Source organism: Corvus hawaiiensis, chromosome 28 (assembly GCF_020740725.1).
Source record: "Corvus hawaiiensis isolate bCorHaw1 chromosome 28, bCorHaw1.pri.cur, whole genome shotgun sequence".
NCBI classification, from domain to species: Eukaryota; Metazoa; Chordata; class Aves; order Passeriformes; family Corvidae; genus Corvus; species Corvus hawaiiensis.
Window position 1 is genome coordinate 3,729,692 of NC_063240.1, and position 25,994 is coordinate 3,755,685.

General features: G+C 55.8%; 3 protein-coding genes across 3 annotated transcripts in view; 2 read left to right on the top strand and 1 right to left on the bottom strand.

Moving 5' to 3' along the window:
* Positions 1-253: 253 nt before the first annotated feature.
* On the bottom strand, positions 254-4,156 carry LOC125317837. Its single transcript, XM_048287947.1, has 5 exons — positions 2,794-4,156; positions 1,960-2,185; positions 1,681-1,823; positions 605-706; positions 254-413 (listed from the first exon to the last, which is right to left on the bottom strand). The coding sequence occupies exons 1-5, from the start codon at positions 2,872-2,874 to the stop codon at positions 276-278; spliced, it is 690 nt and encodes a 229-aa protein (XP_048143904.1). The 5' UTR covers positions 2,875-4,156; the 3' UTR covers positions 254-275.
* A 121-nt stretch (positions 4,157-4,277) lies between these two features.
* On the top strand, positions 4,278-5,446 carry LOC125317655 (C2 calcium-dependent domain-containing protein 4B-like). The gene has a single exon (XM_048287539.1). It carries the CDS (start codon positions 4,278-4,280, stop codon positions 5,109-5,111), a length of 834 nt encoding a protein of 277 aa, XP_048143496.1. The 3' UTR covers positions 5,112-5,446.
* A 12,094-nt stretch (positions 5,447-17,540) lies between these two features.
* The window catches only part of LOC125317656 (cell wall protein DAN4-like), a gene marked incomplete at its 3' end in the record, with an annotated part of 11,286 nt that continues 2,832 nt past the window's right edge, over positions 17,541-25,994 (top strand). Inside the window, exon 1 of the mRNA XM_048287540.1 lies at positions 17,541-17,559. Coding sequence (XP_048143497.1) covers positions 17,541-17,559 — 19 coding nt within the window. The remainder of the gene's footprint in view (positions 17,560-25,994) is intronic.

Below are 25,994 nucleotides of genomic sequence, written 5' to 3' on the forward strand. Positions count from 1 at the left end.
GTCAGAGGTGCCACAAGGGGCTCAGCTGGCACTGCTATCACACCCTGGTGACAATGCCCAGGCACTGGGCACACCCAGCACCACTCCACCAACACCTGGGCACAGGGACTGGAGCACTCCAACCCTTTCCCTTGGCAGCAGAGCTCTGTGACACAGGCTCAGGGCCTGGGGACATCCAGGGGACTTGTGACACCTCCCCTGTGCCACACTCAGGGGGTGGGACTGTCCCAGGAGCCCTTACCCCGTCCTGGTACAAACTGGTGTCACAGGCTGTGTCACTGCTCGCTGTCATCCTCACTGCTCCCAGCGGCTCCTGGCTTCCAGGCATCACCACTGGCCACATCTGGAGCATCTTCCCCACTGCTGGCCACAGCTGGATCCTCTGCTCCCGGCTCTGGAGGCAGCACGGAGCCCTGGGGGTGGTGGGGCAGAGGGACATGGTCAGAGCGCAGCTCCGGGGAAGGGCAGCACAAAATCCATATGGGATTCATGGAATTCAGATTAGAGCAACCCCAGACCTCCCTCCTCCCACAGCCAAGGGCTGAGGTGCGTCCTTCCAGCCTGGGATCAGTGCTGTCCTTGGGAATGGAGCAGGAACACCCACCTGGACAGCCGAGGGCTCCAGCATGGCGATCCCACCCTGCTCCTCCAGGTCGGTGTCGTTTTGGGACTGGTACTCATCACTGTCCAACTCCACCTCCGAGGGCTGGGGAGGAAAGAGGCCAAGGGAGGGTGTGAGGAAGGGACAGCATCAGGAAGGACACACCAGCCCTGTCCCAACAGCACCAGGAGCCACAGCCAAGGGTGACAGAGATGCTGCTTTGTGGGGACATTGACCAAAGGGAAACCTCGGGGAGAGGAGTGGGGCACCCCCAGCTCTCAGCCAGCGCTGGGGTGAGGGGCAAGTGCTCCTTGTGTTGGAAACAATAAAACTTCCAAATGTTTTGTCTCTCTAGTTAGGCTTGGCTTGACTTTGCCTTGGGGAAAGGAATTCTCTTTGGTTTTTCAGGAGATGCTCTAAGGAGATGGGCTTAACATACCAGCAGACTGGGGGTAGCCCAAAGAGACCCAGAAAGATAGAAGGCCATCAACAGAACATCAGTGGCCATCTATGAATGTCTACCCTCAGATGCCGCCTCTGGCGGAGCTGGAGACATCTGGTTTGGAAAGGACTGATAAAATTGAAGCATGAAGATCTAATTAACATCAGGGGCAAGGAGATTCGGATCCAATGGGAATCCAGGTGGGAAACTGCATCCCCAGGTCCATGGGAATGAAGAAATCCTGGTGTCCATCCCTGTGGGCTCCCTGCTCCCCAGGTTGGGACTCCTGGCTGCGGGTTGCTCAGCTCTGGACCAATGAACTTTGAACCAGTGCATCTCTGTGGGTTTTGACTGCATAAAGTTTGGGGGAAAATCCTGCAAAACCTGTGCGTTTGGAATATTTTCCTTGGCACATCCTGGCCAGGAAATAAAGTAATGCCTGATTCTCTATCACTTCAAATATAGTGCTAGGGGCTTTTCTTTTCTCCCCGATTTTCAGTGACACCTGGATACCCTCAAAGAGGGGATAGGTTTGGAAACCTCTGGAGGCTCCTCCACAGGGACACTCCCAGAGCATCCCAGGCCCACACAGAGGCCAAACCAATCTTGGAACTGCTCAGCAGCCATAACCTCTCACCTCATACGTGCGGTCTTCAGAGTCATCCTCTGGAAAATCCCTTTCCAGCACCACCAAGCAGGACTCCTGCTTCTCCAGAGCCACATCATCCCTCTTCCTCTTGCTGGCTTTGCTGGCTGGGCTGATCAGAGCCTCCCGGATCTCTGCAGGGATTCCCAGGAGGCACAATCACCACACCCAGAACAAACACAGGCTTTTCCCAGCTCCCTGCAGGAATTCCATGCTGTGTTCTTCCCAGCTGCAAAGCCCCCTGGTGTTCCAGGAGCCCCCAGCTCTTACCCTTGGACATGTTGCTCTGGTCCCAGTCCGTGGGGAGGTAGCCCAGGAAGTTCTGGATGCTGGTGGGAGTCACGGAGAGCAGGAGGCGCAAGAGTTTCCCCCGGCGCTTCCTGGCCAGGAGTCCAGGCCTGGTGGGGGACTGGGATGGGGGCCGGAGTTTGCTCCTGATGGCCTCAACAGGGAACACCAATCCAGTACAGGCGGACGCTTTCTGAAGGAGCTTCAGCTGCAAAGAGAGGTCCATCAGTACATGGGAGAACTTCCAGGTGTTTAAAGTCCTCAGGGAAGGCCTTAAACTCTGCTCTGTCCCAGTGTGGAGCTGAAACTGGGACCAGCTTCAGCCAGGACCTGTTGGGTTATATACTTCATTCCCAAACCCCTCCCATTTCTTCTGGCCCACAGAGGGAGAGAAATGGGAACGCTGCAGCCACCAACAGCAGAAGGTGAGTAAGGCAATGCCAGGCTAGGCTGAGGAGAAAAAGTTGGGATAGGGAGGAAAGCAGAGGAAAAATCATGGAATTCTTTGGGTGGGAAGGGACCTTAAGGATCACCTATTCCACCCCCTGCCACGGGCAGGGACACCTCCCACTGTCCCAGGCTGCTCCCAGCCCCAATGTCCAGCCTGGCCTTGGGCACTGCCAGGGATCCAGGGGCAGCCCCAGCTGCTCTGGGCACCCTGTGCCAGGGCCTGCCCACCCTCCCAGGGAACAATTCCTTCCTAATATCTAATAATGTGAAAAGACTGAAAGAAATGAGAATATCTGGCAGGAGAATCCCAGAAACTGCCAGTGTTGAGGTTTTAACCACTTCCTGCCCAGCCCCAACATCACTCACCGGGTACTTGACAAAGCTGAGCTGAAGGACCTGGCCCAGGAACCTGCTGGAGAAGGAATCACTGCTGGTGGGTGGCCTCATCTGGAGAGAGAGAAAGAGAAAGATCAGAGCCTCCAGCCCAGCTCTGAGAGTGCCCCCAGCAGAAGCCACCCCTTGGGCAGCTGCAGTGCCCTGACCTGCTCTGGGCCGGGCTTTGGGGGCTGCTCCATAGAATCCAGAGTACAACACAAACCTGGCTTAGAGTCCTCTGGGGGCCTCAGGGTATTTATAGGTCCTGGCCCATCTGCTCCTCATTACCCTGAGGAGCTGCCGGCTCTGCTAATTGGTGGGGCAGCCCAGGGCCCGCAGGTGGGGACTCCCCTGCTATCAGCACTGGGGCCTCAATCAAGGACTCTCAGTTAGGGGGTCGTTGTCTCTCAGTTTGAGGTCTTCTCCTGGAGCTTGCCAAGGCTCTGATTTGAGATCTCTCCCTTTGCTGTGGGTGCCTGGGAATCCCAAACAACCCCCAAGAAAACCCCAAAACCCCTTCAGCTTTTTTGGGGACCACTGACTCAGTTTTTGGGGTGTCCTCCAGGTGTGAGTGGGAATTCCCACCTGGTCCTGGGGGTGTCCTGGGTGCAAAGAGCTGAAGGTGATGAGATGCCAGAACCTGCCCTGCTGAGCCCCCCAGGGATGGGAGAAGCTGGATCCCAGGTGAGGGGAGGCCCCTCTGCATCCGCCCTGCTCCGTGCCCGCACGGAGACGGAGCTGCTTTTCCTTTCTGCATCATTTTCCCGGCAGGATCCATCCTAAAGCCACCGTTACCCCCGGACAGTGGAGGAGCTTCCTAAGCTGGGGGGAGAGTGACAGGAAACCTCTCTCAGCTCTGCCCCGGCCCCGCTGCACGGGGGGACGGGCAAAGCTGCGAGAGCAGCTCCATCCTCCTTATCCTCCCACCTGCAGGATGCACGAAACCTCTTTCCCCCGGCCTGGGGCCTGCCTGGGGCTGTTCCCCCTCATTCCCAGCCCAGCGGAATGGGAGCACAGCTGGCATGGGAGCACAGGGATGCTGCGGGGAAGGAGGCAGCGCAGAGCCCTGGCCCCGGCAGGGGTGGGAGGAGGACTCGGGGGTGCCTTGGCTGAAGCTGCCGCTTGCTCTGGGGAATCGCGTGGGCCGGAGCGTTTCCCGACGGGAGCTTTGCTAGACAGAGCTCAAGTGTTTGTCTGCCGCTCTCGGCTGCCCCTTGCACCTGATGCCCACGGCTGTGACTCATCCGCGCCTCCAGCCTTCCCCTCTCCGCTGCCTCGTGGGTGACAGCGCTGGTGGCCCTGCGCGACAGCAGCAGCGCCGTGTCCTCATCTGTCCCCTCCACCCGCCTGCCCCGTGCCCCGGCGGCCGCTGGACCCTGGCAGGGACCTGGCGGTGGCGTCACCGCGCGTCACCAGCCGGGGGTGGCCGCGGAGCATAAAAACCCAGCGCTGCCCAGCGAGCCCTCGGGGCCACCATGTCCCTCTGGCGGGGCACGCTCTGTCCCCCCGCGCTCCAGGCCAGGAGCTCCAGCGACATCTTCTTCCACGTGGTGACCCCCGACCGCATCCCGCAGTTCATTATCCCGTCCCTGGACATCCACAAGAAGCAGAGATGCTCAGGCAAGGGGGCGGGACAGCTGGAGGGGACAGGGCAGCTGGAAGGGACAGGGCAGCTGGAGGGGACGGCTTGGAGGAACAGCTGGGACCCAGCGGGGCACGATGAGCACGGCTCTAGCTCACCCTGCTTTAACTCATCCCGCTCCAACCCAGACCCCACCGCTTGGGCAGCTCTGTCCCTGCCCCACCTCCCCAAGGTCACCACCCCGTACGGCTTTGTCACCCTGGGGCGGAGCCCGCAGGTCACCAGTGAGGAGGCGTTTTTTCACTCGGGCTCAGGCCACCCTCGGGGTCCCGCTGCCGGGACATGTCCCCGCTGGCAGGAGGAGCCGGGGTGCTGCAGACATCCCGGGATTCCTGGTGCTGAGGGAGACTCCGGGATGGGAGGCAGCCGGAGGGGCCACAAGCAGCCGAGTCCCCGTGCCAGCGGTCACAAGGATGACGGAAACAGCGCGACCCCAGCAGGGCTTCCCGTGTCCAGATGTGCCAGAGACATCCGAGTAACAGCGGCTCTGGAAGGCCAAGAGGCAGAGAAGAGGGACAGGAGGCTCCTGGGCGAGGGCTGTCCGAGGAGCGGCTCCAGCCTGGAGCTCCCCGCGGCCGCAGCCAGGAAGAACTTGCTGCAGAGGATCCTCAGGAGGCACCTTGTCCACCCGCGGCAGCTCAAGCCGGGGCATTTCACTCTCCACTGATCCTGCAAAGCAGCTCCGAGGGACTGAGGTTCCCTCAAGACCTGGGGAAAAGAGAATTTGTCAGTGCCGCAGAACGCTGAGCAGCCAGTGAGCATCAGGGTGTCACCTTCCCTGAGGGGACAGCCTTGAGGTGACATTGCCCGTGGCTGGGGCACCAGCAGGGCACAGCTGGCAGGGACACGGCAGTGCTGGGGAGCAGAGGGGCTGTGGGTTTGTGACTGTTCAGAGCCCGAATAAAAGTGAAAACGTTTCATCCGAGCTGACCTCCTCTCCTTTTTCTTTCTTGTGCCAGCACTCAGGTGGCACCAGGGTGTTTTGGTGGCCCCAGCACCCTCTCCTGCTGTACCCCCAGGCTCAGCAGCTCCTGAGCTGAGAGCAGGTTCTTGATGGGCTGACGCTGCTGGAATGCAGAGCAGGGGACACTGAGCCCCAGGAGCTGCAGCGGGCCAGGAGAGAAGAGTGACCACAGCCACCTTCTGGCCACTTTCCAGCTTTGTGGCCATAACTTGGGGTGTTTGAATGTGCCAGGATCCCTCTCCCAGCCTTGCAGGAGGGACCTCAGCTCCAGGACACAGCAGCTGTCCTGGAACAGTGACCCCTCACCGTTCCAGAGGGTGCAGTTTCCAACCACTCCTAACCAGCTGTGATAAGCAAGTCTCCCTTTATTGACTGTTCCCTAATAAATGGCTTTTTTTTTGTTGTTGTTGTTTTGCTTTTATGGAGCAGCAGAACCTGCAGTGCCAGAATTAAAGAGTTCGTGGTCAGCAGCGTTTCGGGGCTGCTGAAGCAGAGCGTCCTGGGTCAGCAGTGCTGGGCTGCTGCCAGCTTCCCTTTCAGGGAGGGCTCTGGTTCTCCAGGAGGATCCCTCAGAGGTGGGACTGGGAGTGCTGGGAGTCGCTGAGGGCCCTGCACAGCGGCGATTAGGATTTGCACGTGGGCCATCGAGCAGGCAGCTCATTAACCCGGGTTGCCTCCGGCCCCTGCCGGGCGATGTCCTGCTCCAGGCAGTGACTTTGTTGTCCCCATCTCTCCGGTCTGGTTCGACTCCCAGCTCCCTGTTGGAGCTGCCACTTCCAAGGGAGCTTTTCCTGCAGAGTCTGAACACCACTGAGCAACAGGGACAAGCATGAAGGGCCCTGGAGACCCTGCTCTCCTCCAGATGGGGCTGCCTGGAAGCACCAGCACCCAGGAGATCCCTCCCGGGTGCTGGTGGAGGGGGTGGGAGCTGCTCAGACGTGTCTCCCTGCACGGCTCCTGTCCGTGACTCCAGCACAGCAGCATGTGGCAGCCAGCACTGCTGGAAGGGGAGCTGGGATCAGGGATGTGACAGAAAATCCACTCCCTGGTTATTCTGAGGAGCACTGGCACTATGGAGTGAGTCAGGGGCTGAGGCTCTGGAAATTTAAATTGATCTCCAGCTCCTGAGGGCATCGTCTCTGCTCGGGAGGGCAGATTGAGTTACCAGGGATTAATAAACAAGCTCTTATCAGTTACTTGGGCCGTGAGAGCTGAACATGTGCGTGCTCCGAGCTGGCAGGCGATGGGGAATTAAGCCACGCTCCTGTAAACCTCTCTCCTCTCCTTTGATGCTCAAGCTCAAATGCAGTGGCTCTGTCCGACTGGCTCAGCATCTCCCAGGGAAAACATGGAAACAACCCCTGGAGCTGACTGGACCTGCTCTATTTACCAGCTAAACCTGGACACTGCAACTCCTGGGTTTTTTCCCTTTCTTGGGGACCTTCCTGAGCTCCCAGGAACTTTTTTTTATGTCCTTTACCTTGTCTACAGAATAGGAAGGAATCCACTTTGCTTCCCAGGTGGGTTCATCCTTGCTCCCAGGACATCTCCAGTGCCCTGGCAGGAATTTCCAAGGGAAGAAATATTTTGTGTTCTTACAACCTGCCACGGTGCAAGACTCACTTCCTCTGGGTGTGCCAGCGTGAGGATTATCAGCCTGCAGAGAATCACAGGTTATGGGATTGTTTAAAGTGGTTGCAGTGGGAATTGCTGGCAGTGGGAGTTGTTCTGTGGCAGGAGCGGAGCTGGGGCTGAAGGAGGAGGGAAACGAATTCCCTGCAGCACAGTGAAGGTGCTCTGGGGTGGAATTGTGCCTCTGCCTGCCAGGTTCCAGCTCAAGGCATCTCTCCAGCCTGTGAAGTGAGAAGGACAGTATCTCCCAGTGCCTCTGAGATTTACAGGATGCCCTTTCCCTGCAAACCAGGCGGGGAGGACGTTAAAACAGGAGGCATCAAGATGTGACAAGATAAATTGTCATTAGCAGCCACTGATCATCCCGACCGGGCCTGCTGCATTTGCTCAATGTTGTTTTGGTCTGACTCAGAATTTCCTTCCAGCCTCCTGCAGGTAGAGGAAAGCTCAGGGCTAATTATCCCCTCCTCATCCCACGCTCTGAGCAGCACCAACCACACCGGGCTGCAAGGAGGGGGAATCGGAGGAGAAACCAATTCCAAGCTCCTGAGTTTGGGGGGGCTGGACTGGGGACAGGGCTCCAAATCCTCTGCAGCTCCCCAGCCCCTCTGGCAGGGCCTCCCCAGCCCTGTCCCCAGCTGTGAGACTGAGACCCCTCTTCCCTCCCTGTGACCCTTCTGGAATGTTCTGGCACCAGTTCATTTCAAGAAAACCAGTTAAACTGGGCAGGTACCCAGAGTGTTTCCCAGTGCCTCATTCCTACAAACGATAACAGGAAAAATCCCCAGCTCTCCTCCCCTTTGGTCTCAGGGACTCCAGGGTATCCCTCAAGTTCTCTCCTCCCTGGTCTCCAGAATTCCCACTGAAACCTATGGAAATGAGGATCCATCCCTTTTCTTTGCAAGCCAGCCCAGCGTCCCCGTGCCCAGTTTGCTGCCATCACTGGTCACACCCCCATCACTGATCACACCCCCCTCCAAGGAGTGACAACAACCTCCAGTGCCACCAATGTCATCTGTCCAGGTGGCCACGTTGGGCACGGGGAGGTCTCATCCTCACAGGCACCCAAGCAGCAGCAAAGAAATCTCACAGAGAAATCCCATTTCCCTGTGATTTTTATGCTGGGCAGCACTCGGCCTTCCTGGGATCGATACGGAGCTGCTGCCTGTGCCAGGAATTTTGCAGTCAGCGTGGGTGCCTGGGGCTGAGATAAATCCCTTGATGTGCTCATTAGCTGCACAGCTCCTCTCCCAGCTAATTGGGGCTGCAGAGGTCAGGCTCTGGCTGTGGCCCAGCCTGGGGAGCAGGGAGCACACAGGGATGGACACCAGGATGTTCTTCATTCCCACGGACCTGGGGATGCAGTTTCCCACCTGCTCTGCCGGTGTGCACCTCCCTGGCCCAGTTCCTCCTGCCTTCCACCCCTCTGAGCCCCCTGACCCTCTCCTCTGCCCTCCAGCACCTCCAGCACCACTCCAGGGCTGCAGCTTCAGCGGCGCCTGGAGGCTCCAAGGCCAACAGCTTTTCCAGGGGGTTGGATTTCAGCTCCTCAGCTGGCAGGCTGTTGGTGAGCAGGTAGAAGTGCCTGGATTTATCCTCATTTGTTCCCTGAATGGCTTTGTTTGCTTCGTTCCATTGCTGCAGACACCTGACAGCCGGGCTGTGCTCGCTCCCCGCGTGTGGCTCCGGGAAAAGCTCAGCACTCCTGCTGGGCTCAGCCCTGGGAGCCTCTGCCAGGCTCAGGGCAGCAGCTGCTCTCTGCTCACAGGCACAAACCACTTCTCCAGCCCGCCTGGCTCAGCAGCAGGACCTCTGTCCCCAGCTGGGAGTGCAGCCAGGTCCGTGCTTTTCCCTTCAGATGCTCCAAGGGATCCAACTTTGGCTCTTCTGAGCAGGAAAAATCCTGCCTGTGCTCCCTCCTCGGGGTTACTGCAAAGCTCAGTGTGAGCAGCTGTTGCTCTTCACAGAATCCCAGACTGGTCTGGGCTGGAAGGGACCTGAAGGATTGTCCCATCCCACCCCCTTCCACCTTCTCATTCCACACCTTCCACCATCCCAGGGTACTCCCCAAGCCCGGCCTTGGGACACTTCCAGGGATCCAGGGGCAGCCACAGCTGCTCTGGGCAACCAGGGCCTCCCCACCCTCACAGGGAAGAAATTTTTCCTAATATCCAATCTAAACCTCCTCTCTGGCAGGGGGAAGCCATTCCTCCTTTTCCTGTCCCTCCAGGCCCTTGGAAATTGTCTCTCTCCATCTTTCTTGCTGGCTCCCTTAGGTCCTGGAAGGCCACAATGAAATCACCCCAGAGCCTTCTCCAGGCTGAACAAGCCCAGCTCTCCCAGCCTTTCCTCCCAGCAGAGCTGCTCCATCCCTCTGATCCCCCTGGTGCCTCCTCTGGACTGGCTCCAGCAGCTCCAGGTCCTCCCTGTGCTGGGGCAGCTCTAAGGTGGGGTCTCACCATCACCATGAGTGCAGCCCCTGGCCCTGCACAGACACCCCAACAACCCCAGCCTGGGCATCCCTGAGAGCGCTGTCCAAACGCTCCTGCAGCTCTGGCAGCCTCGGGGCCGGGCCCATTCCCTGGGGAGCCTGGGCAGTGCCCAGCAGCCTCGGGGGGAAGAACCTTTCCCTGAGCTCCATGCCCAGCCCTGACCCAGCTCCAGCTGTTCCATAAATCCAGCTGGAACAATCCACTTCCCTTTCCTTTGGCATCTACAGCTCCGTGGGGAGCAGGAACACAAGAGGAGGCAAGTAATGATTTTATTTCCAGCCAGAATTTATTGATCTGTTGGACACAGGAAAAAGAGGAGTCAGATTAATAAAGCACATCCTCCTCCTTCCCACTGTCCTTGGGCAGCCACCTGTGGTGTTGTGAAGCTGCTCCTGGGAAGTTCTCTCACCCTGGGATGCTGAATTGGCACCAGCAGCACCTCAGAGCTCCCCAGGGCTCTGTGCTCCTGGAACAACTTCAGGTGTAACAACAGGAGAGGCTTTTCCAGCATGGCCTGAGCCTGGAAAGGTTTTCAGGCTGTGCAAAAAACAACCCCAAGGCTGGGAAAATGATTCCGTGCAAATGCTGGTTTTCCCAAGGGTGGGCACAGCTGTGGCCTGTGACTGCCCCATGTCCAGACAAGCTCATGGAAGAGGCATCAGGAGGAAGGAAACCAGCTCCAAATGAACAAAGCAGCTCCTCTGAGGGTCAAATCCTGGGAGGTGCCAAGGCAGAGCGTGGAACAAAATTATTTTGGTTTCCAGCTTGTTTCATCCACATGAATAATGAGCAAAACCAAAGGAAAATCCATCTCCCTGGCTCTGCCCTGTGCTGAAAACAGGAGCTGCCCCTGCAGATGCTTCCTCTGGCTGAGCTGGAGCCTCCCCTGATTCCAGCTCCCAGCAGTGGGAGCAGCTTTGGAACATCTCAGGGGAGGTGGGCGAGTCCCCTGCCAACAGGACCCCGCTGTGGCTCCAGGGTGGGTGGGACCCGTGTGCCCCAGAACCTGAGAGGCAAAGCAGCCAAAAGCAGAGTCTGGGACAAATCCTGCCCTGAGTGTCCCAGCTGAGTCCTCCTCCTGCAGAACCACACGGTGCCAGAGCCACCTTCCCAGGGTTCCATCCCTGGCAGTGTCCAGGGCCAGGTTGGACGGGGCTTGGAGCAGCCTGGGACAGTGGAAGGTGTCCCTGCCCATGGCAGGGGGTGGCACTGGATGAGCTTTAAGGTCCCTCCAACCCAAACCATCCCATGAACTCACACCCTGGGAGGGCTGGGCCGAGGGACAGCTCTGCTCCTCCAGAAATGGCATTAATGGTCCCTTTCAAGGTGGTTTTACTGGGTGTGAACAACTGCCTTGGTATAAGACAATTTTAAGAGCTGGACATTCTAAAACAACTTCCCATCCCATCCCATCCCATCCCATCCCATCCCATCCCATCCCATCCCATCCCATTTTAACTCACCCCTTTCCAACACCAAGGAGAAACAAATACGAACAGATCGAAGTGAAAAATGTAATTCCAATTTATTTCACCAGCCCACCCTTAGACCTCGCTGGCCTTTCTCAGAGTCATCTCCAACCTCTGCACACTCCTGGATCCCCGGCCCTGGGCTGACTCTGGAGCTGTTGCCCCCTCCCTGTCTGCGCCAAACCTCTGCCCTCCAGCCTTCTCTCCACATCCCTTGGCAAGATCCGTGTGAGGGCAGCCAGGGAGGGGATTGAGAAGCTCAGCAGAGGTGACAACTGCCCATCTCCATCAGCGAGGCTGAATTATGGTGCCCCAGAGACCACGTCCTCACCTGCAGCTTCCTGCCCACCTTCACACGGGCAGCTGCACCTGAAAGTGCTTCAAGAACTTCTGACCCAGCAGTGCCCTCCCCTCCCAATGCCATTTCGGAGTCATTTTCGGAGTCATGAGTAATTTGTAAAAGCTACAAAGTTCACCTTTGGATCTGCTTCAAGTTAATTGCCTTAAAAAAAAAAAAAGGAGCAGATTCATTATGTTTCTTTAATTGCCCTCAGGGCTGGGTGTGCTGGGAGGCAGAAGTTAATTTAGCTTGGAGATGTTTTTCATTAGGGGGTAAAGGAGGAGAGAGGAAAGGTGGTGTGGGCTGTCCTGTCCCTGAACAAATCTGTGTTTTGTGGAAGCTCTGGAGAGTCTGGGGCTGCTGAAATAACCCAAACCACTCCTTGGTGACACCCCTGCACTTTGCTGTGCCCTGCTCCCCTCTGCATCCCACTGCAGAGAGACCAGGTTGCTCCAGGGGCTCAGAATCCTTGGGGTATCACAGAGCAGGAGGGGGTGGAGCAGGGATGGAGCCTCGGAGCTCAGGGGGCTTTGTGCAGGCACCTCCTGCCCTCCAACAGGGTTTACATGGGGAGATCAAATCTTTCTGCCCCAAAAAGGCTTCACCCACAGGGCTGGGCAGGGAGGGCTCCACCTGGGCTCAGCTGGGCTCTGCAGAGACAGCCAAAATTCCAGGGAAACTGAGGCACACAAGGTTTAACTCACCCAGAGCTGCCCAGCAGGAAGAGGGTTCTGCATCACCACGAATATCCCACCTACCTCTGCTCTCTGGAAGCCATTCCCTGTGTCCTGTCCCTCCATTCCCTGTCCCCAGTCCCTCTGCAGCTCTCCTGGAGCCCCTTTAGGCCCTGCAAGGGGCTCGGAGCTCTCCCTGGAGCCTTCTCCTCTCCAGGTGAGCACCCCCAGCTCTCCCAGCCTGGCTCTGGAGCAGAGGGGCTCCAGCCCTTGGGGCATCTCCGTGGCCTCCTCTGGAGTGGCTCCAGCAGCTCCCCGTGCTCCTGATGTTGTTCCCCAGCTCTGCAGGTGGGAGGAGGAGAGAGGAAGGAGAACCAAGGGGATGCTTTACGTCTCCTCCAGTAGCAGGGAATGCTTTTAGGGATGGAGCTGTCAGGGAGTTCTTCCTCCTCCCTCCCTTTGCTCTTCCCCCCAGGGCTCGGTGGCACTGCAGGTGACCTCTGAGAGCAGCACTTCCCTGTAATCCCGGTGGAATCTCGAAGCCTGACAGCGTGGGAGGAACCGCTGGAGGCAGCTGAAGCCCCGAGCTCCTTTGAGGATCGAACTCCTGTGAGCAGAGAGCTCCTCTCGCTCCCCTCCTCTGCAGGAATTTGCAGCTGCCTCCCGGGCTCCTGCCAAGAACGGGGATTTGTGGAAAGAGATGACTTTAGTCAAGTTTGCTTATATTTTGGGGTAGATTGTGGTTCAATCAAGGTTTTTATCTCAGAAGGGCTGTGCTGGGCATGCAGAGGTAGGTCCTGTATCTACCCAATTAATGAGATTAATCTTATTGATTTTATTTGGGGCGATTCGCTGGCTGGAGATGAAACAGCAGCTTATTTATCTGCTGGATCCTGGCCAGACAATGCAGCAGCTCGAGGATCTGGCCCTTAAATTTCACAACCTGCTACAGCCAGTAGGAATCCTGTCCCTTCAGCACCGTGAACCTGGAGTTTATGGTGGGGGTTTGACTGCTGTTATTTCAGGCAGAGTGCCCAGGAGGGAGCAGCCTGATTGATATCCAGGGAACAAATCCAGGGGTAATGGTCCTCGGGGCCAGGGGAGCTGACAGCTCGGATCCCGGGGTAGCCGGGTGGAACTGCTGATTCCTGAGCTGCACTCTGGATCCGCTGCCAGGAACAGCCAGAGATGGATTGGTGAGCCCGGGAATAAAAGTTATTTACGCACACAGAGCTCCTCACTCTGCTGAGAGGGACCATTAATCCTGTTTTTATGGGCCCCTGGGGTCCTGCCTTCCCAGGGTGTGCACGTGTGAGTTTGTGGAATCCTGGAATGGTTTGGGTTGGAAAGGACCTTTAAGAACATCCCATTCCACCCCTGCCATGGCAGGGACACCTCCCACTGTCCCAGGCTGCTCCCAGCCCCAATGTCCAGTCTGGCCTTGGGCACTGCCAGGGATCCAGGGGCAGCCCCAGCTGCTCTGGGCACCCTGTGCCAGGGCCTGCCCACCCTCCCAGGGAACAATTCCTGCCCAAGATCCCATCCAGCCCTGCCCTCTGGCACTGGGAAGCCATTCCCTGGGTCCTGTCCCTCCATTCCCTGTCCCCAGTCCCTCTGCAGCTCTCCTGGAGCCCCTTTAGGCCCTGCAAGGGGCTCGGAGCTCTCCCTGGAGCCTTCTCCTCTCCAGGTGAGCACCCGCAGCTCTCCCAGCCTGGCTCCAGAGCAGAGGGGCTCCAGCCCTGCAGCAGCTCCGTGGCCTCCTCTGGAGTGGCTCCAGCAGCTCCCCGTGCTCCTGATGTTGTTCCTCAGGGCTGGGGCAGCTCTGCAGGTGGGGTCTCAGCTGAGCGGGGCAAAGGGGCAGAATCCCCCCTTTCCCTTGGTGCCCTCCCTGGCTGTGTCCCCGTGTCCTGCCCAGTGTCCTCTTCTGGCTACCACTGCAGAGCCAAGGGAGAAAAGTTGCTCCTTGCCCTACAGTTTAAATATCTACTGGTGTTTCATATTTGTGGCCAGTTGAGAGCCCCTTTTCTGGTTGTATTTCTCTCCTCCAACTTTTTGATTTCTTCTTTCACTCTTTCCTTCTCTTTCTCCTTCTCCTTTCCCCTCCGTGTCTGAGTTTAACTCCACCCTCCTTTAGCTAAGGCAAAGACCAGGGTTTTTTTAAGGAAAACCCTCCTCATGCCTCTCCTCCAGGTGCTGCCTGGAGCAGCAGTGAGGCCTCAGTCTCCCTCCCAGGCATCATCACCTTTGCAGGGATGCAGGGTGGATCCTGAGCTATTCCCGAGGGAAGGGGTCCCTCCTGCCCTGTGCTCAGCCCCAGCCCTGGCCCTGAGCTGCTCTCAGATCCATCTCTGGCTCCAGAAGGAATTGGCATTCAGCTCCATCAGCATTCCTGTGCCAGGCAAACAGTCAGGAGAAACCTTCTCTGGGGTGGGATGTTCCATCTTCTGAACAGGATTGATTTTGTTAGGAAAATCTTCCCGAGGAGCAGGAATTCCTGCTGTTCCTCAGCTTCCTCATGAGGGGCGAGCTCTGCTCCATCTCCAGCAGCCCCTTGCTGCTGCCCAGCACAAGATGGACAAGAAGGGCACTGGTTTGGGTGGGACATTGGCAGTTCCCAAGGCCTTTTGAACTGGTGTCCCTAAATTTGTTTGCAGTTTTCAACACTTTTTGATTGGTTCCTGTGGGAATGCAGGGAGCCAGAACAGGCAGCTGCCAAATCACAGAATCCTGGAATATCCTGAGCTGGAAGGGACCCTCAGGGATCATCAGTGCAGCCCCTGGCCCTGCACAGACACCCCAACAACCCCAGCCTGGGCATCCCTGAGAGCGCTGTCCAAACGCTCCTGCAGCTCTGGCAGCCTCGGGGCCGGGCCCATTCCCTGGGGAGCCCGGGCAGTGCCCAGCAGCCTCGGGGGGAAGAACCTTTCCCTGAGCTCCATCCCAGCCCTGACACAGCTCCAGCCGTTCCCTGGGCTCCTGTCCCTGTCCCAGAGCAGAGCTCAGCCCCTGCCCCTGAGGACAATTCACGCTCCTCAGAGAGGCCACAACAAAGCCCTGTGGCAGCTGAATGACCCGAGGGACCTTGCTGGTGCCCAGAACTTTGTAAAGAAATGTCCAGGCGCTGCCTCCAGAGAACAGAACTGCTGGGGCTGACAGGAGCTGCTGGGGGAGTGTTGGAGGCTCAGACCCCTCTCGATGTCACTGTGGCAGCAGCGCCTGCTCTGCCCTGTTTTGGCTGACCCTGCTCCTCCTGAGACTTGTAAAAGATCCCCAGAGCCATGGAAAAAGGACAGATTCCACTCCAGGCCGTGCATCTCCTGGCAGAGTCAGCTCCCACGGGAATACAATCGATCCTTCATGGACAGGAGTTCAGGAAGTGGGAGCAAAATATTGGTATTTCCTTTGAGGGCCAGAAGACAATGTGGTCTTAAATTATTCATGGGACCCTCCTGGCAGCACAGGAGAGGAGTCTGTGCCCTGCTTAAAATTCTGAGCCTGCCTATGCAAGGAGAATGATGATTAGACTCTTGTAAATGTTAAAAAAGGAATGTCTAATCACTAATTAAACCTATTTACCTTGCACAGCTCGAGCAGTTAACAGCCCAATAAAAGGTATCACCGTGTAACAGGGTGTTTATTTATCAGATGATTTTCCTGAATGTGAGGGCCTCTCCTTTATAAATGATTTGAGGAAAGAGCAGATGGCAAGTGAAGATAAAAAAAGCCTGACTGTTGCCCTGGATGTGAGCTCGGAGTGAGGCGGCTCCACTGAACATCATCATTAATATTTAAGGATAGAGCGAGGCTTCCTCAGGACACAGAGCTGCCTCCTGCAGCAGGGGAGTGTCAGAACCCTGGGATGCTTTGGGCTGGAAGGGACCTTAAATCCCATCCCGTTCCACCCCTGCCATGGGCAGGGACACCTCCCACTGTCCCAGGCTGCTCCAAGCCCCAATGTCCAGCCTGGCCTTGGGCACTGCCAGGGATCCAGGGGCAGCCCCAGCTGCTCTGGGCACCCTGTGCCAGGGCCTGCCCACCCTCCCAGGGAACAATTCCTGCCCAAGATCCCATCCAGCCCTGCCCTCTGGCACTGGGAAGCCATTCCCTGGGTCCTGTCCCTCCATGCCTTGTCCCCAGTCCCTCTGCAGCTCTCCTGGAGCCCCTTTAGGCCCTGCCAGGGGCTCGGAGCTCTCCCTGGAGCCTTCTCCTCTCCAGGTGAGCACCCGCAGCTCTCCCAGCCTGGCTCCAGAGCAGAGGGGCTCCAGCCCTGCAGCAGCTCCGTGGCCTCCTCTGGACTGGCTCCAGCAGCTCCACGTCCTTCTCATGCTGGGGGTTCCAGAGCTGGAGGCAGCACTGGGGGGTCCCATGGCAGCAGAGCAGAGGGGCAGAATCCCCTCCCTGGACACTCCAGCCCAGCACAGGGGGGGTTTCTGGGCTGCCAACACCCAGCCAAGACACCTCAAGCTTCTTGTCCACCCCCACCCCAAGTCCTGCTCCCCAGGGCTGTGATTTCCCTGCTGCCAAACCTTTTACCCCCTTGTTCTTGGTGCTGCAGCATCCCACAGTGATCTGGAACCAGCACGAGCATCTGGGAAGAATTTCTTCCCAATATCCCATCTAACCCTGCCCTTCTAAGGACAGAACCATGTCCCCTGTGGTCACTCAGCTGGACAGGCAGCCCCACACCAGCTGGACAGTCAAGTGGCCACCAAAAGGGGAGGGGACGTAGGAATCCCCTGAGTCAGGGGACACACAGCTGGGTCACTCCACAAGAGCTCTGCAGTCCTGGACGAGGCTGTCCCACACATAGAGATGTTCCAAACTGTGCGACCTGGCATGGGAACGACTGCAGCAACTGCTCCAAGCCAGCCAGGCCGTGGAGGACAGCACGGAGAGGTCCAGTGCCCACAGCCTGGCACACAGGACAGCTGCCAGCAGCCCCTTCTTCTCCTGGCTCCCAAAGTCCAGCTCTCCAAGGCCCTGAGCCTCCTTGCAGCCTCTCCAAGGACGTGGAACAAAGAGCATCTGACTCCCAGAGCCGGAGCAGAGGTGACCTCGTCTCTGAAAGTGCTGACTGAGGCAGGACCTGCCTGCATTGTCACCTTTGTCACGCCGTGTCCCCCCCCCCCCCCCCCCCCCCCCCCCGAGGAGGGCCAGGCGAGGGCCGAGTCAGCAAATGGAGAGGGGCTGCTCTGTCCCCTCCGTGCCAACACCGCCACTCAGCTGTTATTTCCCAAGGACACGGGGTTTGGAGAGATGATTCCAACTCATGGATGTGGCCTGGAGGGCACTGGCTGCTTGCTGCAGTGTTCCTGCTGACGTGGGCAGGGGAGGGGGTCCAGAGGGAACAGGAGGAGATGAAAGGCAGTGCTGAGGAGCAGGAAAGAGCTGCAGTGTCCCTGGGGAAGCGGTGAGGAGTGAGAGAGGAGGGAGGAGTGAGAGAGGAGGGAGCTGTGCAGGGAGAGCTGGAGTTACAGAAAGAGCCGGAACTTCGGTGTCGCGGTGTTCAGGAGAACAGGCTCGACATGGGAAAGGCTTTGGAAGGTTTGGTCTCTGAAATAAAGAGTAAAAGCCAGTCTGGAGGGATCCTGAAGGATCAGAGGGGATGGGAACACAGGCAGAGATTGATTTTTAAGTAAAAGGAGTCAGGAGAGCTCCTGCTCATCAGTGGCCTGGGCCCACGAGGCCGTGCTGACCCCCAGCTCTGACCAAGGGCTGCCAGCAGATCAAACCAGAAGATGAATTGTGTTCAGGTACAGCCCCTCCTGCTGGGGGTGGGAACAGAGAGGTTTGGGGGTTCCCTGTGCTGGGAGAGCACACCAGGACCATCCCTTTGGGTACACCCAGGTGACCTTTCAATCCCTGAGCCCCATGACCGGTTTGAGAAAATCTGGCTTGGTTTGTAAAGGTCCAGTGGCCTCTGCCCACGTGGAAGCAAGTGGCTGCAAATGCAGGAGTGCACTGTTCAGAGAGCATAAATTTTTCTGCTTTTATTGATTTATTCATTCATTGTTGATCTTCAAACCTCAAGAATCACACTGGCTCCTTCCCATGAAGTTGCTAATCCCTGTGGAGTGCCTGGGAATGACAGGTCTTTATAGGAGCGCGATACCTCAGGAGAATTTCAACAGGAATTTCATGTAAATGTTATGATTTCTCCTGCACAAGCTGATAAGGTTCACCTTTCCTGTCCAGGCTTTTTATTATTTTTTTTTTCCTCTGAAAGAAAAGCATCCATTTACCTCAGGGTGTCATTTTCTGGAGATGGGTTTTGTCATTTGTTATGCTGTTAAATTCCACACTGATCCATTGTCAAATCCTTGTCTCAAGATCACAGCCGTGGCAAACTGAACCAGTCTTGTCAAAATCCATCCAGGCTCTTCACGCTGAAATTGAGTATTCCAAAGACTGACTTTGTTCCTAGAAAGAAAAAAGCCAAGGAAAACTTTTCAGTTCTGCCACGAAGGAACAGGCCAGGGAATGGATCCTGTCTTGATTACATGGGTACTGTAAACAAGAGGTTTTAAAAATTCCAGCTGGATCTCTCTCTTGCAAGGCAGCAGAGCTCTCTGGAGGGGCAGGAGGGGATAATTCCCCACGTTTTCAGGGGATGTGTCAGATGCTTCCATGAACTTTGCAGGCCCGATCCTCGTGCTGGTTCCAGATCACTGTGGGATGCTGCAGCACCAAGAACAAGGGGGTAAAAGGTTTGGCAGCAGGGAAATCACAGCCCTGGGGAGCAGGACTTGGGGTGGGGGTGGACAAGAAGCTTGAGGTGTCTTGGCTGGGTGTTGGCAGCCCAGAAACCCCCCCCTGTGCTGGGCTGGAGTGTCCAGGGAGGGGATTCTGCCCCTCTGCTCTGCTGCCATGGGACCCCCCAGTGCTGCCTCCAACTCTGGAACCCCCAGCATGAGAAGGATGTGGAGCTGCTGGAGCCAGTCCAGAGGAGGCCACGGAGCTGCTGCAGGGCTGGAGCCCCTCTGCTCTGGAGCCAGGCTGGGAGAGCTGCGGGTGCTCACCTGGAGAGGAGAAGGCTCCAGGGAGAGCTCAGAGCCCCTTGCAGGGCCTAAAGGGGCTCCAGGAGAGCTGCAGAGGGACTGGGGACAAGGCATGGAGGGCCAGGACCCAGGGAATGGCTTCCCAGTGCCAGAGGGCAGGGCTGGATGGGATCTTGGGCAGGAATTGTTCCCTGGGAGGGTGGGCAGGCCCTGGCACAGGGTGCCCAGAGCAGCTGGGGCTGCCCCTGGATCCCTGGCAGTGCCCAAGGCCAGGCTGGACATTGGGGCTTGGAGCAGCCTGGGACAGTGGGAGGTGTCCCTGCCCATGGCAGGGGTGGCACTGGATGGGCTTTAAGGTCCCTTCCAGCCCAAACCATTCCATGATCCTCTGAAATCCCTGAACGCTGGCTTTGATTCCAGGGGTGTTCCCATCCTGGCCAGGCTGTGGCTGGGCTCGGTTTGCAGCAGACAAAGGTGCAGTGACAATGACAGCGAGGCAGACACAGACAGGGCTGTGTGTGGCAGTAGTAACTCTGTAGTAACCCTGGAGGAACCTGCACCTGCTCTCCCCTCACAGCTGAAGCTTCCCACGACTTGCAGCCTCCACCAGCAGAGATTTGGATGGTCAAAGGGACAGTGTCCATCAGCACTGAAGGTGAATGAGGTGGAGGAGGAACCTCTGAGCCTCCCCTCACATCCCCGAGGTTCCCATGGCTATAAATCCCTGTTTTCAGAACAATTGATGGCACAAAGCTCATCCGAAGGCAAACACAGGGTGGATTTCCGAGCTGACACTCCGGGCTGAGCAAACTTCCCACCACAAAGGTTTCGACACTTTTAGTTCCTCCTGGGGCTGAAGTTCAGGTGGAGGTGCTGGAACTGGCACCTCGCCATCTCTGTAGACACTTTCCCTGATGGAATAAACACATTTTTTACATTCAGCCTGTCTTTTGCCTCTACTCCAAGATCAGGAAAGTGAGTGAAAGGAGTCTGTTCTTATAGGGTTGATGTTCAGCTCACAACATCCACAGAGTTATGGAATGGTTTGGGTGGGAGGGAATCTTTAAAAGATTTCTAAAGATCCACCTCCTGCCATGGGCAGGGACACCTCCCACTGTCCCAGGCTGCTCCAAGCCCCAATGTCCAGCCTGGCCTTGGCCACTGCCAGGGATCCAGGGGCAGCCACAGCTGCTCTGGGCACCCTGTGCCAGGGCCTGCCCACCCTCCTTGTAAAAAATCTTCCTTTTATCTCATTGACCTTCTTTTAGTTACGTGAGCTTAGGAATTCATCCCTTGGGATGATGGAAACCAGCTTGGATCCCATAAAAGCAAAGGCATCTTCCCTTTTCAGCTCTTCAGACTGTCCAGGAAACACCCTGATAAATAATATCCCACATCCCAAAGAAGTCACAGGGAATCCTACTGCGACAAGGTTCTGAGCAGTCACCAGAAGGGAGGAACTGAAATGAACCTTTGATAATTGGGGTTAGAATTCTTGGCTGAGCCCTTGTCCTGTTTAGATCCATTACAGGAAGGTTGGAGCCCTGGCTGGGTCTGCCTGGCTCAGTACAGACATAAAACTCATTAGCTCCACTGAGAAAAGCTTTTAGAAATGCACGTAATTCAATTAGACCATCAAAAGATGATCTGATCATGTCAGCTCAATTATTCAGACTCGGGCAAGCTGAAATCTTTCATGTCACCTCAACCAGGAGCTTTGTGCTGTGCCAGCCCTCTGCTACCAGCGGCTCAGCTTGGGAGGTTTATCCAGGCCTCATTCCTGCTTTTCAACTGACCTTTTTGGATAAGGAAATTCCCTAAGTTTGGTATAATGAGACACAGAATCATTAAGGTTGGAAATGACCTCCAAGAACATCAAGTCCAACCTTCAACCAGATCTACCAAGTGCCCCATCCACTAGTTTTTTCCAGGGATGGGGATTCCACCACTTCCCTGGGCAGCCTCTCCCACTGCCTGGCCACCCTTTCAGTGAAGATATTTTTAGGATATTAAAGAATATTAATCAGAAGGAACAAAGGCAGGAACAGATGTGGTGTGGGCTGGAGCTCCTGCAGCTCGGGATTCTCCCAACATGGATCTGGGCATGGAAGCTCTGCCTGCCTCCCATGGAGCTGCCTTTTGGCAAAATCCCCTTTCTCCACTTCGTTTCATGATGGTGATGCCTCTGTGTTCCCTTTTCCTGCTGTTCCTGCTCATTTCAAGCTTCTCCATCCTCAGGGCAACTCTGCTGTCCTTTCCCATGATCCCCACAAACCCAAATGCAAGGTGACAGAGTTTTGCACCATTTGCTTGTCTGGCAATCCTGATATTTCTAATCCAGGTCTAAAGGAAAGGGGGATATTTTATGCACTGGCACAGCAGTCACTGCTCCCTCTCCTACAGCCTTTGATAAAGCAGTAAATGTGACTCATCCTGGACTTTCAGTGAGATATTGGATGTAAGGCCAGCTGGGAAGTTAAAATTCAGGTGGAAGACCTTCAGTTGGTGATGACTGGACACAGGATGAAGGGATTCTGGTCATTCATTGAAGGGGAGACAAAAACCTGCAGCAGTTTTATGGCATCTCCTGGACAAAGGGAGCTGCTGAAACCATTTGTGTTTAGAAGAATTTTCCTGGGGTTCTTGTCATCCTCATCCTGGGGATGATTGTTATGGGCACAAAAAAGGGGAAAAGGGATAGGAAGGAAAAAAAGGATAGGAAGATATTGAAATATAAAGTATTCTGAGGGACTTCAACTGGCAGCTACCTCTGGGCCAGCAAACCTGCAAAAGGAGAGGCAAAAGATGAATGTGGGTAATGGAACTGGTATGTGACAATTATGGGATCATGGAATATTCCGAGCTGGAAGGGACCCTCAGGGATCATCAGTGCAGCCCCTGGCCCTGCACAGACACCCCAACAACCCCAGCCTGGGCATCCCTGAGAGCGCTGTCCAAACGCTCCTGCAGCTCTGGCAGCCTCGGGGCCGGGCCCATTCCCTGGGGAGCCTGGGCAGTGCCCAGCAGCCTCGGGGGGAAGAACCTTTCCCTGAGATCCAACCTAAAGCTCCCCTGACTCATTGCCAATGAGGCACTGGGAGCACTGGGGTCTCAGGACATGCACATCCTCTTCTCACCCCTCCTGTTCTGGGAGAGGACCTGAGGTCTGGCCTTGAGCAAATCCGTCTGTCCCAGGCCTGCTGTGTGTCATTCCTGACTCCAGCCTTCGCCTTGGTCTCCATCAATCCCACCCTTTGGGGTGAAGGTGCTGTTCTAACACCCACCTCCCACCAGGTTCTTGATCTCCCTGAAAACCTCTTCCCTTGAGCAAGGTGTCACCGCTGTTCCCTCCCAAGCTGCCCTGCAGCCCATGCACCCTCCCGAGAACCACACCAGTGAAACCAGTGGCTGAAGGGTGCACGGCCCAGCCTTTCAACCTGAAACCACCCCAAAGATACAGAGAGTTCAGCCCTGACCAAACAGAGCTCTGAGAACCACTCATTGTTCTTGGGCACGGCCCCGAGAGTGAGGATCCTGGGAGGAGGGAGCATCCCAGAGCCGGCTGGTGGAGCCTCTGTTTGTGCTCCTGTTTGCTCTCTTCATCTCAGAGTTTTCCCAAAGCTTCTCACTCCGGCAGAGCAAATAAATGACGAGTGCTGAAGGAATCCTGGGGAACACAGGCCATGGCAACCATGAGCCAAGTGCTACACACAGGGTGGGAATCTGCTCCATCCACAACTCCTCATGGGCATTTTTATATCCCTGTTTTATTCCAGGGGCCACTGGTGAGGAGATGGACGCTCAAAGCTGCTCCGGTGAGAGCGGTGTGGTGCTGTCCCAGTTGTGTGGTTAAAGATATCCATGGTGAAACCTTCTCTCACTGGTTAGAAATGAGCCATGGAATCATTGCTGAGCCATGGAATGGTTTGGGCTGGAAGGGACCTGAAGGATCATCTCATTCCAACACTCCCCTCATTCCAGGGACACCTCCCACTGTCCCAGGCTGCTCCCAGCCCCAATGTCCAGCCTGGCCTTAGGCACTGCCAGGGATCCAGGGGCAGCCCCAGCTGCTCTGGGCACCCTGGGCCAGGGCCTCACCACCCTCCCAGGGAACAATTCCTTCCCAAGATCCCATCCATTGCTGCCCTCTGGCCCTGGGAAGCCATTCCCTGGGTCCTGGCCCTCCATGCCTTGTCCCCAGTCCCTCTGCAGCTCTCCTGGAGCCCCTTTAGGCCCTGCAAGGGGCTCGGAGCTCTCTCTGGAGCCTTCCCCTCGCCAGGTGAGCACCCCCAGCTCTCTCAACCAGGTTTCAAGAGATAAAACCCCAAAATGTAGAATTTAGAGTCAACTTTCAGCATGGAAAGAGATGAGCAGCTCCAGAGCCCAGCAATTCTTGCAAGAGGCAGAATTCCTGCATAGATTCAGTGAGGAGTGAATGGGGGATGGCAGCAAATTATGGCTTAGAGAAAATTATTTCAATGTGAGAGAGTTTTGAATGGTCCCTGATATGAGAGGATTTGGAGGAACTTTGAAAGGACAGAAAAAAAGGCTCAGCTGGGCAATAGGATGGCAGATGGAAGTCAGTGCAGTGTGATGCGTGTGGGGAGGAACAGTTTGAAGTATTCCTGGGTTTCATGCATTGTAAATCAAGGCCTCGGTGTCACTGGAAAGAGCTCATTAAGAAGCATCTGCTCAGCAAAGCGTTCTGGCCAGAAGAGCAGGATATTTAAATGTGGGGTTTATGTAATGATGAAAATATTACAGAGCCTTATATTCCATTAGTGGTGAGCCCTCCTCATCTGAAGCAGGGTTTTCAGTCAATTCTGTTGGGAAAATGTAAATCAAGTTCAAAGAGTACAAGAAGAAATGCTGAAGACTTGGAGGATTTCCATATGAAAAGAGTCTTCTTATACTATTGCAACTTGAGATAAGACATTACTCATGGTAAAACCTGAATTTCCTTCATTAATGAATGAGATGGGATGTCTTAAAAATGATCTTCCAAACTACTCTGCCACAAGAACGAAGAGACACCACCATAAATTCAAATAACCCTTCTATGTCGAGCACCATTAAAACTCAGATGAGGCACTTCTGATCAGCAAACTCATTAGTTCAGCTCAGTAATTCGTGCTCGGGAGCTTTGTGGGATGCCAGGAAGAGTTTCCTCCTCCTCCCATGGACCCTTGCCCGCAGATAATGCCAATTCTCACAAGCTCCTGTGGAATTTGCAATCCTGGATTATTTCTTGAGCCAGAGCTCACACTCCCAATGCACCACTGAAACTGGGATTCGCTCACCAAGATGTTTCCTCCAGGAAACATCCAGAAAAGCTCTGGAACACACACACCAAAAAAAGTCAGAGCTGCTGCCATCCGCCTGCCAGTTCAGCTTCACACAGAACAATTAAGGAGGGGAAAATTCAATTGACATTCACAGCCTTATTTCAAGCACTTCCAGGTAATTCCCAAACCTCCAGCTACTCCTTTTCCAGCCTGGAAGAAAAATCCATGACATTCCAACTGCAGATACTGCTGGGCCTGAGGGAAGAGTCAGACAGGTGTGGGAAGCTTTAAAAGCTCCTTCAGGGAATTCCAGGACTTCTGCAGGTTTTTTAGGGACACCTTTGCTGTGTTACAAGTGAAATTCACCCCCAAGTCTAAATGTTGAATCTTAGGATTGAGTTTAAGGCCGGCTTTAGGGCAAATTAGTGGGATCTACCCCAAATCTACCCCGCATTTAAAGGATGATCCACCAAATGCCGGTGGCACAAGGAGTCAGTTCAGCCAAGGTGACTATGACAAAGCTGTGGCACCCACAGGGACATGAGTGAGGTCAGATGGCCTCAAGTCCTACCTGGAAACGTTCAGGATTTCCACCAGGAGGTGGTTGAAGTTAAGCTTCCCTTCCAGAGCCTCATGGCTGGAGCTGAATCCCAGGAGAGCTCTGGAATTTGGGTGTTCCCAAAACCAGGCAGCTCAGATGGAGCAGAAAGAGCAAGAAGAAGTTCTGGGATCGCTCCAGAGCTCTGAAGGGATGGGAACAGTGGGGATTACACAAGAAAGTCTCAGCATTACAATTTGTCCCAATCAGCTCTCCAAAGAATTCTCTGGTTTGCAGATTCCTGCCGGTTGTTCCTGCACAATCCTCAGGAATTCCCACGAGAGGTTTTGTTTCTCACAGAGAAATCCACACCCCCATGATCACAGAGCTGCCCTGACAACACATTTCAAACTCAATTTTCCTCCCTGCCAATCTCCTGCCTCCAAAAGCCACTCTCCTTCCCAGACAGTACTCCCAAGCCCTTCTGCTGAGGGATTTTTTGGTCTTGTTCTGGTTTTGCTGTTGTTTTAATTTCGTTTGGGATCTGTTTTCTTGGTCTGCAGGAATCCCACTCGCTTTCAAGCCACTGAAAAGCCCCCTCAGCAATGCAACTTCAGTATTCCAGTTTAAAACAAGGAAGATCACCTCAGAAAAGCTGACCTTGGCGTGTCCTGAGGGCACGGGGGGGTTCTTCCTGACTGTACATCTGCAATGTGGCCGTGGAGCAGAAACCTCGAGTCTCATCCAGCTTTTATAGAGTCACAGAATTTGGGTTGGGAGGGACCTTAAACCTCATCTTGTTCCATGGGCAGGGACACCTTCCACTATCCCAGCCTGGCCTTGGAGACTGCCAGGGATCCAGGGGCAGCCCCAGCTGCTCTGGGCACCCTGTGCCAGGGCCTGCCCACCCTCCCAGGGAACAATTCCTGCCCAAGATCCCATCCATTGCTGCCCTCTGGCACTGGGAAGCCATTCCCTGTGTCCTGGCCCTCCATGCCTTGTCCCCAGTCCCTCTGCAGCTCTCCTGGAGCCCCTTTAGGCCCTGCAAGGGGCTCTGAGCTCTCCCTGGAGCCTTCTCCTCTCCAGGTGAGCACCCCCAGCTCTCCCAGCTTTGAGCCCCCGAAGAAACGCTTCCTGTCGCTGGTAAAACAAACTTTA

Bases quoted from the DNA above. Each gene is read 5' to 3' on its own strand.
- LOC125317837 (XM_048287947.1), bottom strand. From the start codon at position 2,874: ATGAGGCCACCCACCAGCAGTGATTCCTTCTCCAGCAGGTTCCTGGGC. The intron at 2,186-2,793 runs GTGAGTGATGTT...CTCTCTTTGCAG, and splicing joins TCAGCTTTGTCAAGTACCCG to CTGAAGCTCCTTCAGAAAGC. The intron at 1,824-1,959 runs GTAAGAGCTGGG...GAATCCCTGCAG, and splicing joins CCAGAGCAACATGTCCAAGG to AGATCCGGGAGGCTCTGATC.
- LOC125317655 (XM_048287539.1), top strand. From the start codon at position 4,278: ATGTCCCTCTGGCGGGGCACGCTCTGTCCCCCCGCGCTCCAGGCCAGG.